This window comes from Tachyglossus aculeatus, chromosome 16, assembly GCF_015852505.1.
Source record: "Tachyglossus aculeatus isolate mTacAcu1 chromosome 16, mTacAcu1.pri, whole genome shotgun sequence".
NCBI classification, from domain to species: Eukaryota; Metazoa; Chordata; class Mammalia; order Monotremata; family Tachyglossidae; genus Tachyglossus; species Tachyglossus aculeatus.
In genome coordinates, this window is record NC_052081.1 from 17290766 (window position 1) to 17306682 (window position 15917).

At 40.2% G+C, this 15917-nt stretch overlaps 1 protein-coding gene across 1 annotated transcript; it reads left to right on the forward strand.

Annotated features, from left to right (window-relative positions):
• Positions 1-1628: 1628 nt before the first annotated feature.
• On the forward strand, positions 1629-10709 carry RGS18 (regulator of G protein signaling 18). The gene is made up of 5 exons (XM_038758365.1): positions 1629-1898; positions 2962-3063; positions 4540-4601; positions 7086-7252; positions 10056-10709. Exons 1-5 carry the CDS (start codon positions 1780-1782, stop codon positions 10311-10313), a joined length of 708 nt encoding a protein of 235 aa, XP_038614293.1. The 5' UTR covers positions 1629-1779; the 3' UTR covers positions 10314-10709.
• The last annotated feature ends 5208 nt before the right edge of the window (positions 10710-15917 follow it).

A 15917-nucleotide genomic window follows, 5' to 3' on the forward strand; every position in this document is an offset into this window, starting at 1 on the left:
AACCTGGGTTCTTATCCCACCTTCACCACTTGTCTGCTGTGTGCCCATGGGCAAGTCGCTTCACTTCTCTGTGCCTCAGTAACCTCATCTGGAAGGCAGGGACTAAGACTGTGAGCCCCGTGTGAGACTTGGACTGTGTCCAACCTGATTATTTGGAATCTACCCCAGAGCTTAGTAGACTGCTTGGCACCATGAAGATAAAAAATAAAAGAAAAAAACACAGATTAGATAGTTCTCCACAGGCAACTGTTGAGTTCATGAAAAAACCCATGTTATGGAAAATTCCGTTTGAAGCATGCAGCCCAAAACCTTAACCAAAGCCTCATGTATGTGCATTTCTTCCAACACAGCAAAGCTTCTGTCCGGAAAGAGGTGAGGGGTGGAAGAATGTCCTCTAATTCCCCAACAACATTCAATCCAAAACAAAGAGTGAAATTTCCCATTAGGGGGACTGGCTCTATGAGAAGTCCTTTTAGGATTTAAGTATTGCTTCTATTATTTTAAAATATCTTATCCACAGGCTAAAACTCCTTGTGTGTAGTGACTTTTAAAAGTAATGTACAAAATGAAAGTGAATAGGAAGCATTAAGAGGAAATTTCTCTTGACCACGTGTTATTTTGTGTGTGAGTGTGGTGAGGAAACAGGTGGCTGTGTATTAAAACCTGAGAAACTGAGCTAGCTGAGAACATTATGGTACTGCTTACGCAGTTATATGGGATGCATATATTATTTTCATTTCCGCGGTAAAAATAATATTACAATTCAGTAACAACTATTTTCATAGCTTTGGATACCCACAAAGAATAAAACTGACAGAAGCGAAGGGGTCAGTTAAAATAATTTGGAGGGAAGGTGGGGTTTGATAAGCTACAAAACTTCCCTCTTGAAAACTACTGATTTATTCTTTATTGAGATCAGTGAGAAATAGATATTGGTTTGTAGAATGTGGTTAGCCAGTAATTTATATTGGGTTTACACAAACACATGCACATTGACTTCCGCACACAGTAACCTCTAGACTGTAAGCTTCTTGTGGGCAGGGAACATGTCTGTTTAGTGTTGTACTTTCCCAAGCACTTAGTACAGTGCTCTGCACACAGTTAGCACTCAATAAATATGATCGAATGAATGAAGCTTTCAATAAATACAATTGAACAAATGAATATGCTGTTTCCTACATTGTAAGTTTCCATTGACAGCGAAACATTAACAACATTACTATTAATCTTTGTTTTTAAGACATATTATGAAGGCATTTCATGGCAATCTTCACATCTTGTAAAAATTTTAGGTGAAAGCTAAAGACCAAATGAACCAGCAAAAGCAGCAAAAATTACAATTATTACTATGAAGGTTCAGGAAATATCTCACTTGTTAACATCAGTTTTAGAGGAGGTCAGAGCTATTTTTTTTTTTTTTTTTACAAAACTTCCTTATGGGAAGTGACGATGTCTTTGGGTGAAGTAGAGCATTATTCTGGTTGCAAAAACATCAAACAGAGGCTGAACTGTGGTTATAGCTGTCATTATCTTGCTGACCCACAGCCGTTTTGCAATCGTGTAGTATCATTTCCCTAAACATAAGGCAAAATTATCACTCTAGTCCTTATTCAAAGTGTTAGTGGAAGTTTATAGGACGGCTCCTAACCTGTACCTACAACCAATCGAGAATCAGAGAAATTGTGCATTGTCTGTGCTGAATTCTGAATTTAAACATATGGACTAAACTCAATTCGAGGAAGAAGCCAAGTCAGAGTGACTTTCACACACGGAAAGAAGATGGGGACGCCAGTAGTTTTCTTTCCCCACCTAAATATTTCTTGCCCAAAGGAAAAGACATTTTACAAAGTAATTCAAGCTACAGGAAAAGAAGATACGAGCAAAGAATCCAAAAGCAGGTAAAACGATGGCATTTTATGAACTTTTGAAATAAAATTAAAAGTTGAAATAGATATTTAGATTTGCTGAGTGGACATGAAAATTCTGCTAAGTAAACTGTTTCAATTGTGAATAAGGAAACTGATGTTATCTCACAGGACAAAATCTTTTAAATGATTAAAGTACAAATAAAAGCAAATTTCAAAAAAAGTGCATAGCAATTTTAGTTTTCAATGTAGAGTCCAAGAAGAAAAGGTCTTAATGGTGAATTCTAGATATTTTTGTTTGATAATTGAAGGTGAAGAATCAAACAATTAATCAATCATATTTATCGAGCATTTACCGTGTGCACAGCACTGTACTAAGTACATGGGAGAGTTCTTCTTCATGTAAAGTTAGCAAACCCCTCATGACTTCACTGGCAGGGAAAGAGCAGAGACTGGCAGTCAGAGGGCATGGCTTCTATTCCCTGATCAATCACTTACCTAATGTGTGACCCTGGGTAAGTCACTTAACTTCTCTGTGCCTCAATTACCTCATCTGTAAAATGGGGATTAAATTCCTATTCTCCTTCCTACTTAGACTGTGAGCCCTATGTGGGACAGGGACTGTGTCCAACCTATTTATCTCATATTGACCTCAGAGCTTAGTGCACTGTATGGGGCATAGTGAGTGCTTAACAAATGCCGTTATTTTTATTATTACTATTATTATTACCAGTTTGAATATCTGAGGAGGAACAAAAAAGCATTTGGTCAGTGTAAAATGTTCCATTACCTGTTTCAAATCGCTTCAGAATGTGAATATACCCAAAGGGTTTGGAAGAAAACCTGTCTATGCCACAGAAATTAAAGCCACTTGACTGCAACTGCACGTAGGAGGAGATGATCAACTCTCCACTGGATTGTAAGCTTCTTGAAGGCAACTATCAGGTCTACTAACTCTCTCAAGTGCTTTGTGCAGTGCTCTGCACCCAATAAGCACTCAATAAATACTAGCAGTGGCTTGACTGATACTAAGGAGCAGACTACAGCTGATCTTCTTCTACAGGGTGGTCCTTAAGCAGTTTTAATTTTATTATAGAACAAAGGAAAAGAGAAACAGACTGAGCCTTCTCCTGCAGAAACCTGAACTCCATGAAGATGTCAGTCCACACGGAGCTGGGAGTTTAGCAAAGGAAGCAAGGTAGGCCATGTTTTATATTTCCTGTCTGGACCACAGTTGGCTCTGACTCCAGAGAGTTTGTTTCATTTGTGGTGAATTGGTGCACCGTCCTAAATCTTTATTCAAAGAGATGATTAGAGAGAGAAATTACATACTGGAAATGGGACAGTCCCTTGGATGAAGAGAAGTCGTGTGGCCTAGTGGATAGAATACGAGCCCGGGAGTGAGAAGATCCGGGGTTCTACTCCTAGCTCATCCTGTTGTCTGCTGTGGGCCTTGGGCAAGTCACTTAACTTCTCTGTGCCTTAGTTACCTCATCTGTAAAATGAGGATTAAGACTGGGAGACCCATGTGGGACATGGACTGTGTCAAACCCGATTAACTTGTATCTACCCCAGCACTTAATACAATGCCTGGCACATGGTAATTACTTAAATATTTTTTTAAAAAAGTCAAGAATTAGTGGAAAAACTGATAGAAAAAAATCAAAAGGTCAGGTGTCACTAGGTACACTACATTCACATTGCTGTTGACAAACTCAAAACATTCGGTTTATAAGTGCTGCCTAATTAAAATTTTCCAACTTTAAACTCATTTGATTAGCAGTGAGTACTGCTTGAATCATTTTCAACTTTTACTATCATAGGTGGAAAAAATGAATTCATATTTCTCCTTGAGTTGCTTCAAAATGAGGTTTTAGGTTTAGCAGTGAGTATGAGGTAATAATAATAACATTTATTAAGCGCTTACTACGTGCAAAGCACTGTTCTCAGCACTGGGTACTATCCCTTGTGCTTGGAACTGTGTATTCTTTGAGTTCAGTCCAAGGTAAATTGGCACTCTCCTTCTTTTTAGGCCTGGGAGAATGTAATGTGGCTGGTTTTGAAATGCATTTCCTAACTTTTAAATATGAGTTACCAAATAGCATTTTACAATCCAGCTTCAGGGAGAAACATATCATTTTCTGAAAGGTATGAAAGAAGTAAGATTTTTCAAGCGTGTTGAACTTTGAAAAATATGCTAAACTACTCAAGTTTGCATGTTATCCCTTCATGCCTCATAACTGTCATACTTTTAGTGAAACTTCCTGCTGTCTATTTTAGACAAGGCTGTGGTAACTTAGTTTCCGAGAGATTGCAATCCAAACTGCATCGGCTGTAACGAAATGTCAGTTTAGATCGTTTTAGCAGCTGCAACCATTGGCTTTATTTTGCTCTTTAACACTCTACATGGTTGATCTTCACAAGGAGCCAATGCATAGTCCGTGAGAAGATATTCAGTCCAATCTTTCTTTAAAAAGGCACACAGTATGATAGGCAAAGTGTCAGAACAAATTAGAATATTTCAGAAGACCGGCAGAAAAGAAGGCTTCAGTTGTAATCTAATTAGACACTTTGTGAAATGTGACAAGAGAGCAGAAGCATGCAGCATATGTCAGAGTAGCTGCCCATCCACAGAAACACACACTTTATAAAAACTATTTTATTTTTCGTACAGTGTCTCTCCTGAAGAAGCAATGAAATGGGGCGAATCATTTGACAGCCTGCTTTCTCATAAAGGTTAGTAATGTTCTCTCTCCAAGAGACTATCATTCCTTAATAAATAGACATGGCTGTTAGCTAAATTGAGTGTGATGGGTCATTTATAAGCGATATGAGTTTCTGCTTTACCTAAGTAGCAGACTACTATTTGAAGATTTAAATGAAGAATCTGAAGTTTTGTATTTCATCCAACAAGTGTTTCATAATGGGAGCAACATAAGTAACTTTTTTTTTTTGGCCAGTAGCGAAGGGGAAATGCATGGTTATCTTTCAAAGGAGACATCACTTTCAGGAGTGGAGGGGAGGGAAAGAATAGCAAAAGCATTTAAAGAGTATCTTGCCTTGAAAAATGACTGCTTCTGAAATCCTTTGATTAAAAATGTCTATCGTTACATGAGGATTAGGGATCTTAATGACTATGAAAAAAGGTTCTTGGAAAACTGTAGGGCTTTATTAAGTTGTATTTATTGTATGGAACTAGATCTCAAAATATTTTAACCCCTCAAGATCATTTATTTTTTGTCATTTGTTAAGCACTTACTATGTACCTTTTAGACTGTGAGCCCACTGTTGGGTAGGGACTGTCTCTATATGTTGCCAATTTGTAATTCCCAAGCGCTTAGTACAGTGCTCTGCACATAGTAAGTGCTCAATAAATACGATTGATGATGATGATGATGATGTACCAGGCACTGAAATAAGCACTGGGGTAGATACAAGCTGGTCAGTTTGGACACATTCCATGTCCCACGTGGGGCTTGCAGTTTCAATCCTCATTTAACAGAACAGTGCTTGGCACATAGTAAGTGCTTAAATACCACCATTATTATTATTATTATTATTACATAAGTGCTATGGGGCTGAGAGTGGGGTGAATATCAAGTGCTTAGAGAAATAGCATGGCCTAGTAGATTAAAAGCATGGGAGTCAGAAGGACCTGGGTTCTAATCCTGACTCTGGCACATGTCAGCTGTGTGGCAAGTCCCTTAGCTTCTCCGTGCCTCAGTTACCTCATCTGTCAAATGGGGATGAGTGTAAGCCCCATGTGGAACAGGAACTGTGTCCGACCTGATTACCCTAGTGCTTAGAATAGTGCTTGGCACATAGTAAGCGCCTATCAAGTACCATAATAATTATTATTAAGGGGTACAGTTCTGAGTACATAGGTGACACAGAAGGGAAAGTGCAGAGGGGGCATAGTTAAAGAAGTCCTCTTGACACAGATACAATTTTAATAAGGTTTTGAAGGTGGGGAGAGTGGTGGTCTGTCGAATATGGAGGAGGAAAGGAGAGTTGAAGGCCCGAGGGAGGACATGGGCAAAGGATGGACAGCAGAGGGAAAAATAACTGTGGCATTTGTTAAGCTCTTTCAATGACCCAAGCACTGTACTAAGCGCTGGGGTGGATACAAGCAAATCAGGTTGGACACAGTCCCTGTGCCACATAGGGCTCACAGACTTAATCCCCATTTTACAGATGAGGTAACCAAGGCACAGAGAAGTTAAGTGACTTGCCCAAGGCCACACAGCAGACAAGAGGTGGAACTGGAATTAGAACCCATGACCTTCCACTTCCCAGGAAGTGCCAAGCTCAGGCACTTGTAGCCCGAAGCAGTTTTTCTGGGGTTTAGTAATCCCAAAACTAGTTGGGTCATTCAGCCACAGCAGTTTGTCATTTTGGCCAAGAAGAATCTCCAAAGCATTTTTATTGCTGAAGTCACGATTTCCTACAAATGACAATGAGCCCCAGCTCACCTTTAATGGTATTTTGAGCTCGATGTTTCTAGGCCAAGTTTATTCTTAGTCTCAATAAGAAAAGCCTTAACAAAGAAAAGTTGACCATACTTTATCACACTTTGATTCCTTTCGCCAATAGCCCTTCTGTGGCATCTATGAGTGCTTATAAGGATTCTGTAATCCGAGCAGTTCGAAAATATTATTTTTGTGAAAGTGGACTTTTTCTGGAGAAAATCTTGGTTTACAATTTACCACTTAAATATATTTCCAGCAAGTGAATCTGAAGCAGTGTGGTTCAGATTGAAAAAAGTCCATGTTCCACGTGGGAAAGAGCACGGGCTTGGGAGTCAGAGGTCATGGGTTCAAATCCCGGCTCCACCAATTGTCAGCTGTGTGACCTTGGGCAATTCACAACTTCTCTGTGCCTCAGTGACCTCAACTGTAAAATGGGGATTAAGAGTGTGAGCCCCACGTGGAACATGGACTCTTTTCAACCTGATCAGCTTGTATCCACCCCAACGCTTAGAACAGTGCTTTGCACATAGTAAGCGCTTAACAAATGCCATCATTATTATTATTATTAAATACCGTTTGGTCATTTTCCTACTTCAGGAAAGTCTATAATGTTTTCTTAAATGTTGTCAAGTTTAAAACAGGCTCTCATTAGAGTACTGGAACAGAGACCATACATTTCCCCTCTGTCATCATGCTGAGATGTGAAATGGCAAACTGTTTCAGCTGCTTAACACTATATCTGTTCTTGCAGAAGGGTTGGATGCCTTTACAAAGTTCCTCAAAACCGAGTTCAGTGAAGAAAATATTGAGTTTTGGATAGCCTGTGAAGAGTTCAAGAAAATCAAGGATGCTAAGCAGATGGTCCTGAAAGCCAAGACAATTTATCAGCGATTCATAAAGAACGATGCTCCAAAAGAGGTAAAACAAAGTGTCCATGAAAATACGCTACCAAAGTTGCATGTGTGATACCTACTCTCATTTAAGCATTCATTTGGCCAAAAAGGTCCAAATTTTAGAATTCACAGGATTTGCCATAGAGATTCTCAGAGAGGGCCTCATTATAGCTTATTCAGTTGGAATTTCTCCTCACATTCACAAATGTTCAGCAGTACATTTGACCACAAACAACCAACCACATTTTGGAAGTTAGAAACTTACCTTTCCCTGTGATAGCATATCCCAATATATAATTTTTGTAATAGTTTTATTGGTATCTCTTAAGCGCTTACTATGTGCCAAGTACTGTATTAAGTGCTGGGGTAGATACACATTTATCAGAGTGGACACAGTCCATGTCTCACAAGGTTCAAAGTCCTAATCCCCCTTTTACAGATGAAGTAACTGAAGTAAAGAGAAGTGAAATCATCTGTCCAAGGTCACATAGCAGACAAGTGGTAGAGCTGGGATTAGAATCCAGATCCTTCTTACTCCTAGGTCCGTGCTCTATCCACTGTGCAGTATGTACTTTGTGAGGAAAACAGACTTCATCACCTGAGGTTATGTATTTAGAGCAGTTGGTCACTCAAAAATTTGTTCTCGGATATTGTAACTTTAAAAGTTTTCTATAGCATTCGACTTTGGGAGCTCTCTCAAACCATTTCTGGTAACCAATATATTCTGAAGTTCAAAAACAATTACAGCATTTCAAGCCAAAGCCATGGAATTTTTTCTTAGTTGGAAGTCTGACTGATACTTAAGATGATGTCTGTTGTGAATGTACACAGAATCTCAGGATTCTTTCAGGGGTGAGAGAAGGGCAACAAAACGGCTGAAGCAGTTTGCCTTTCACATAGCATGATGACAGAGGGGAAATGTATGGTCTCCGTTCCAGTACTCTAATGAGAGCCTGTTTTAAACTTGACAACATTTAAGAAAACATTATAGACTTTCCTGAAGTGGGAAGATGACTAAATGGTATTTAATAGTAATAATGACGGTATTTGTCAAGTGCTTAATATGTGCAAAGCACTGTTCTAAGTGCTGGGGAGGATACATGTTGAACAGGTTGTCCCACGTGGAGCTCACAGTCTTAATCCCCATTTTACAGATGAGGTCACTGAGCCTGCAAAGATGCTGTTGAATTCCAGCAGATGTCACAATAATACTAGGCTTATCTTTGCCCTAAGGTCCCTTTATACAGTAAATTTTATCCAAAGGCTTAAACAGATTAGTTGAGATAAGGCAATTCAGACCGATTACTCAATTGGCGAGCAGCCCTGTTTCAGTGACCGGTTTTACTGCACTGTTCCCATTTTAAAATAATAAAAACTGTAGTAGAGAGAGGGCATGCATTTCTCAAAAGGTCAAACAAATTTCAGTAGCAGCATTTGAGACAGGTCTATCGGCATTTCTGACACTCGGTCGCCAAAGTAAAATGTTACTTTGTGTCAGTCTTTTTTATAGTTGCCAGGCAGTCCATAGAATTCACCAAGACTCACTAAGGTATATTAGACACAACAGGAAGATGTGAAAGAAATACAAAAGATAGGCTCTGCCGTTATGGACCTTAAAGTCTAAAAGGGAGTTAGGGTCAATGCAAAAGCCTAAACATATATGAGCAGGTACAAAATCCAATCAACGCTGTGTAAACTTGGGCAAGTCGTTTAACTTCTCTGCGCCTCCATTAACCCATCTGTGAAATGGGGATGAAGAATGTGAGCTCCATGTGGGAAGGTCACACAGCTGACAGGTGGTGGAGGTGGGATTCAAACCCGACTCTGATATGCATACAGCTATAATTCTATTTATACTGACGGTTTGGACACCTGTCTACATGTTCTGTTTTGTTGTCTGTCTCCCCCTTCTAGACTGTGAGCCCACTGTTGGGTAGGGACCGTCTCTATTTGTTGCCAACTTGTGCTTCCCAAGCGCTTAGTACAGTGCTCTGCACACAGTAAGAGCTCAATAAATGATTGAATGAATATGAATTTTAGCCAACCTGATTAGCTTCTATCTACCCCAGCACTTAATACAGTACCTGACACATAATAAGCACTTAAATACCATTAAAAAAAAATCAGTCCATCAATCAAATTGATAACCTTCTACTGCAGGGCACTACACTAAGAGCCTGGAAAAGCAAAATCCACTCCCTTCACCGACAAGGATCTTACAATCTAATGGCAGAAATAAAACATTTGTTCTGAGTTAGGGTACACTGAATTTTGGCAGAGTCTGTAAGTTGGGGCTTGAAATAAGAAATGTTGTTTATGTTCTCAGTTCTTTAAAATTGAGTTTAATTTGCAAATAGAGACCTCAGTCCAAGATAGTTTGGGTGAGGTGTTCTCCCTTCCTAAAATTTGTAGAAGAGATATTTGCCATCTAGGGATTGAGGTTCCTCAGAAACACAGCTCTTAGAATTTGGATGTGCCAATTTATTTAAGAGAGCATTTCTAGCATACTAGCTATTGCTCTATAATTCTGTCATAATTGGATTTTTCTGATTTGAAGATGTGTTTCCTTATTACATGGTTTTCCGTTATCATCCAGTACATTACTAAGGGTATGAATACAGCTGCGATTGGAAAATGATGTTTGGGTAGCCTGTAGAGCCCATTTCCTCATGTCCTTCATCTATATCTGCCCAACCCCAATTCTCTAACTACTGTTTCTCAAGTGTTAGCAGGTCTGTTACCTTGCTGTGCTAGGCTCCACTGTGTCCTCTCTCCATGGAGTTCTTGTGAAAGATAAAGCAAATTCACTAATTTTCCCCATTTTCTAGGTGAATCTCGACTTCCATACCAAAGAAATCATTGGTAAAAGCATCGCTCAGCCCACCCCGCACTGTTTTGATGCCGGACAGACCACAGTTTATCGACTGATGGAGCAAGACAGTTACACGCGATTTCTCCGATCCGATATTTATTTAAACGTGCTCAAGGGAAGCCCCCCACGAACCACAAACCTTAGGAGGCGATCACGCTCATTTACCTTCAATGAATTCCAGGATGTGAAATCTGATTTTGCTATTTGGTTATAAAGAGTCTATTTTCTCATTTCTGTTTAGAAGCCATTGAACTGGATGCAGAAGAAGATGTTAACTAATCAGTTAATCTCCTGATATAGAAATCTTCATGTGATGGAGCTATAAATGCATATGTGGTAATACTTCTATAGATACATTATGTAAAAGTGCAATTTGCGCCACTTTACTACCTAACGGGTCAAAGGCCTATCTTTTTACAAAGCATCAGTGCATCACAATCACTGTGGACATATGGTAACTAAGATTTGGAAATCCATAAAAGGTTGCTGAAATGTATTTTCTAAATTGTTCACTTTTCCCCAATCTGTAAAATATGGTTATGTATAATGTTCAAAATTACCCATCAACAAGGTGCAAATAGTGACTTCAATATGGCCTTGCACTCTGACTTAAGTGACCAGATTTTTTTTATTGGTATCTGTTAATCTCTTACTATGTGCAAGGTACTGAGCTCTGCAGTAGATACAAGCTGATTAGGTTGGACACAGTCCCTGCCCCACAGTCTTAATCTTCATTTTACAGATGAGGCAACTGAGGCCCAGAGAAGTGAAGTGACTTGCACAAGGTCACCCAGCAGACAAGAGACAAAGCTGGGATTAGAACCCAGGTCCTTCTGAATTCCAGACCCGTGCTTTATCTGCTGGGCCACTATGCTTCAGGGCTATTTGCTATTTGGGCTATTGGGCTATTTGGGCTATTGCCCAAACCCAGCTGAATTTTGTCCATCCAGTGGAACAAAAATGGGGTATAGGTGGAAAATAATGGACCATTTTATCCTAGAAAGAGAATGATGATAATGGCACTTGGTAAGGGCTTACTATGTGCAAAGCATGGGGTGGATACAAACAAATCAGGTTGGACACAGTCCCTGTCCCACATAGGGCTCACAGCCTCAATCTCCATTTCACAGATGAGGTAACTGAGGCACAGTGAAGTGACTTGCCAAAGGTCACATGGCAGGCAAAGAGTCGAGCCGGGATTAGGACCTATGACTCTTTCCACTCCATCCACTATGCCACGCACAATGCACAGTGGAAAACCCCACATATATCTTGAACCCAAGGGTTCCTGTAGTACAGTGATCTGCACACAGTAAGTGCTCAATAAATACAATTGAATGAATAAATGAATGAACTATGGACTTCCCGGATGTCCACTGATTGGGTAGTGGAGCTTGACTTGGATTTTTCTGCACAAACCACCAGCTAATATAGTGCATGTTCTTAGATGGAGAGCAGACACTTCCAGTTCCAAAGCACTGGCTCTCATCAGACAAGAGACTCAAGGGAAGAATAATAATTATGGCATTTATTAAGTGCTTACTATGTGCAAAGCACTGCTCTAAGCGCTGGAGAAGTTACAAGGTGATCAGGTTGTCCCACGGGGGGCTCACAGTATTCATCCCTGTTTTACAGATGAGGTGACAGAGGCCCAGAGAAGTTAAGTGTCTTGCCAAAAGTGTCACAGCTGACAATTGGCAGAGCCAGGATTTGAACCCATGTCCTCTGACCCCAAAGCCCATGCTCTTTCCACTGAGCCGCGCTGCTTCTCACCAGGTGCTGTTCAAGGATTGTCCCCTAACCAGTGCTAGGATGAGGATTTACTCACCTTTGTTGGAGTAAATGTTGGGGGTGAAGACTTCCCAGAGCCTTTCAATATCCACTCTGCTGTGCCCAGAAAATTTCCTTTTGGTGAGTGAATAACTATGCAACTGATTTTTTCAACCCTTGGATAAGAACCTTAAAGTGATGGAAATGGTCCATCCAACACAATATTCAGTCTCTTATGGTGGAAACTGGATGCGGGGAAGAGCCTTGCCACGTTTGTCCTGGTTAACATCCATCATACTGGTGGGATAATCCATTTAACATCACCAATATTCCCTTCTACATACCCAGTGTTCTCTCCTACTGGACCAACATAAACATATATTGACCATTTATCTATGAATTTAGAGAAGTGGTTAGGTCTAGTGGAAAGGGAATGAGCCTAGGAGTCAGAGGACCTGGGTTCTAATTCCGACTCTGTCTTGTGTCCGCTATGTGACCTTAGGCGAGTCACTTCGCTTCTCTGTGTCTCAGTTATCTCATCTTTAAAATGAAGATTTAGACTATTTAGCCAACAGGGACTGTGTCCAACCTGATTAGCCTGCATTTACCCCAGAGCTTAATACAGTGCCTGATATGTAGTGTTTAACAAATGTCTTTAAATAAAATACCCGAACCGATCTTATAACTCCTGATATTTTTACCTATCCAACTCCCTGTGGTAATGACATCTGTAACTCTAACTCTTGACGTGCTTCCTTTTGTTTGTTTTGAACCTATCGACTTTGGACTTCAAAGGGTGCCCCTTAACCTTGGCGTTAAGGGATTTGGTGAGTATCAATTCACCAAAGTCCCGATCCTCTCAATCTACTGCCATAAAGAAATTTAAAATTCCCTATTTCCCTTAAAGATTGTGCTTCCCTTCAATATATTTATCTTCTTACCTTAGATCTGTTTACAAATACCAGAGAATCCCTTCAACAAGAAACCAATGTATATTTCAAGTTCTATTTAATTTTAAATACCTTTTGCCTAATATTAATGTCTGTATTTAAATGATGCTGTGTAGTTGACTTTTGCACATTTCCCCCCCTAAGATATTTGTAGCTGAAATTTAAGGAAAGTAATTTAAGGAATTTATATGAATAAACATTAACTTTCCCATTCTGCTGTGCATATCCCTATTTATGCATCTTCCAAATTTTACTCATATTGCAAAGGCCAGAAGTCTTACTGGAGGTATGCAAAGCGAGTCCATAATATATGTGAAAGGTCCCCTTTCTCTTTACTTATCCTTTTAGAATTCCTGTTGGAAAATTGACTGTTTCATCTTCTGAAATTCTCATTTTTGAACATGGGTGGGCCAACACACGTGGGGATTGAAACTTAGTAAAGTAGAGCTGGAATAGTATCAACAGGTTGAGAAATCCAACCAGGCTGTCCTTGGGAATCTCTTTCTGGGGAGGAGCACTGGACTTGAGTGCCCCCAAAACTAGAGAGCTAATGAGAAGAAGAATAGTACTTTTCAAGCACTTACAACATGCCAAGCACTGTTCTAAGCACTGAGTTAGATAAAATATACACAGCCCCTGTCCCACATGAGGCTCAGAGTCTTAATCCCCATTTTATAGATGAGGTAATGGACACAGAGAAGTTAAGTGATTTGCCAAGGTCACACAGCAGACCTGTGGCAAGGTCTCTTGGAGGAGATGTGCCTGGTGGATATAAGGGGAAAGGGCATTCCTGGCCAGAGGCAGGATGTAGGCGAGAGGTTGGTGGTGAGATAAATGAGATGGAGGTACAGTGAGAAGGTTAGCAGCATTAGAAGAGCAAAGTATGTGGGCTGGGCTGCAGTAGGAGAGTAGCAAGGTGATGTAGGAGGGGGCAAGTTGTTTGAGTCCTTTAAAGGTAAGAAATTTCTATTTGATGCAGAGATGAGTGGACAACTACTGGAAATATTTGAGGAGTGGGGAAACGGACTGAATGTTTCTGTTGAAAAATGGTTTGGGCAGCAGAGTGAAGTGTAGACTGGAGTGGGGAGAGACAGGAGGCAAGGAGGCTGATACAGTAATCAAGGTGGGCTAGGATGAGTGATTGGATTCACGTGGTAGCAGTTTGGATGGAGAGGAAAGGGCAGATTTTAATGTTGTTAAGATGGAACTGGGAGGATTTAATGATGGATTGAATATGTGGGTTGGGTGACAGAGAAGAGTCAAGGATAACATCAAGGTGACAGGCTTGTGAGACAGGAAGGATGGTGATGCCATCTTCAGCGATGGGAAAGTCAGGGGAAAGACAGTTTGGGTGGGAGGAAAATCTGTTGAGATTTGTTTTAGACATGTTAAGTTTGAGGTGATGGCAAAACATCCAGGTAGAGATGTCTTGAAGGCAGGAGGAAATGTGAGACTAAGTGTAAGCGCTTAGTACAGTGCTCTGCACACAGTAAGAGCTCAGTAAATATGATAGATCAGGGCTGGAGATGTAGATTTGGGAATTTAGCATAGTTAAGTTATGAAGGATGGAACAGTTTAAAGATAGGTATAGATTTGCCCAGATCTGCAAGCCAAGAGACAATTTTGTTGATTGGGTGAAATTCCCAGCAGTTTATAAGAGAATTTGGAAACTGAAGGCTTCTGTCCTCCTGAAAGGTTTTTTTTTTTTATAAGTAACAGGTGCTGCAAGAGTAAATTACATACTTCCTCTTCAAACCATCGTTTTCAGTTATTTCACAAAGGGATTGTCCAACACTTGATCAATTCCTCCTAGGTTATTTCTTGTCTAAAAAGTTGTTTCCTTTGATTCATCATCTGAAATCGAGTAACTTCCCTGTTGGTTCATTTTTGATAAAGGGTCCATTTGACTTTCTTCAAAAACATCAAAAGAGTAATTACAGAGTATGTTTCCTTGGAGGGGAAGAGGGGTTTTTGTTTTTTTGTTTTTTGTTTTTTTTTTGTGTGTGTGTGTGTGTGTGTGAGAATGTGAGAAAGAGAGAGAGAGAGACACTACTTAATTTAGGGCCTAGATTGAATAAATACAAATTACGGTACTTAAGTGCTTACTATGTGCCAAGCATTGTTCTACACACTGGGGTAAATATATTCAGGTTGTCCCATGTGGGGCTCACAGTCTCAATCCCCATTTTACAGATGAGGTAACTGAGGCACAGAGAAGTTAAGTGACTAGCCCAAGATCACATAGAAAAGTGGTGGAGTCAGGATTAGAACCCACAACCTCTGACTCCCAAGCCCATAAATGCCACTAGGCCATGATGCTTCTCTGAATACCCTCGCAGGGTCCCAGCTGGAAAGTTTCCAGTCCTTTACCAGTCTCGACTACAAGAGGGAGAGTCAAGCAGAAGCATATTCATACATTCAATCGTATTTATTGAGCCCTTACTGTGTGCAGAGCACTGTACTAAGCGCTTGGGAAGTACAAACCATTCCATTCCTAGCTTGGGCAGTGGCTAGCAAGTGGAAGGCAATCAGCTACCAGCCAAAAGTTCCCTGTGCTGGGCAGCAGCGTCATGGGAGTGAGTCAAGTGTGGAGACTCAGGTTTATTGAGTGGAAGGAGGTAACGGTAAATAAACCACTTCTGTATCTTTACCAAGAAAACTCTATGGATATAATACCAGAATTATTGCAGGTGGTGGTGGGGTATTCTGGGAGAGATATGTCCATGGCATTGCTATGCGTAGGAAATGACTTGACAGTATAAGACCAGGCAAATCTGAATACATTACAAATAGCCACATTCAATCACATCCCTTTCCTTAATCTTTAAAAATCACCAAGATGTACCTTTGTGGGCAGGAATCACATCTACCAGCTCTGGTACATTGTTCTCTCCCAAGCTCTTAATATAAACACTCTACACACAGTAGTGCTCCGACTGCTTTTGCTCCCTGTGGATATGGGTGAAGGTAGCCTGGTCATCTAATGATTTCATTTCTGTGCATGGACGAATGACAAAAGTACAGCTTGAGATCTGAATTCTGCACAAAATATTTCTATAGAAACACAAATATCACATTATTTTTTTTAAGTGGGAAGA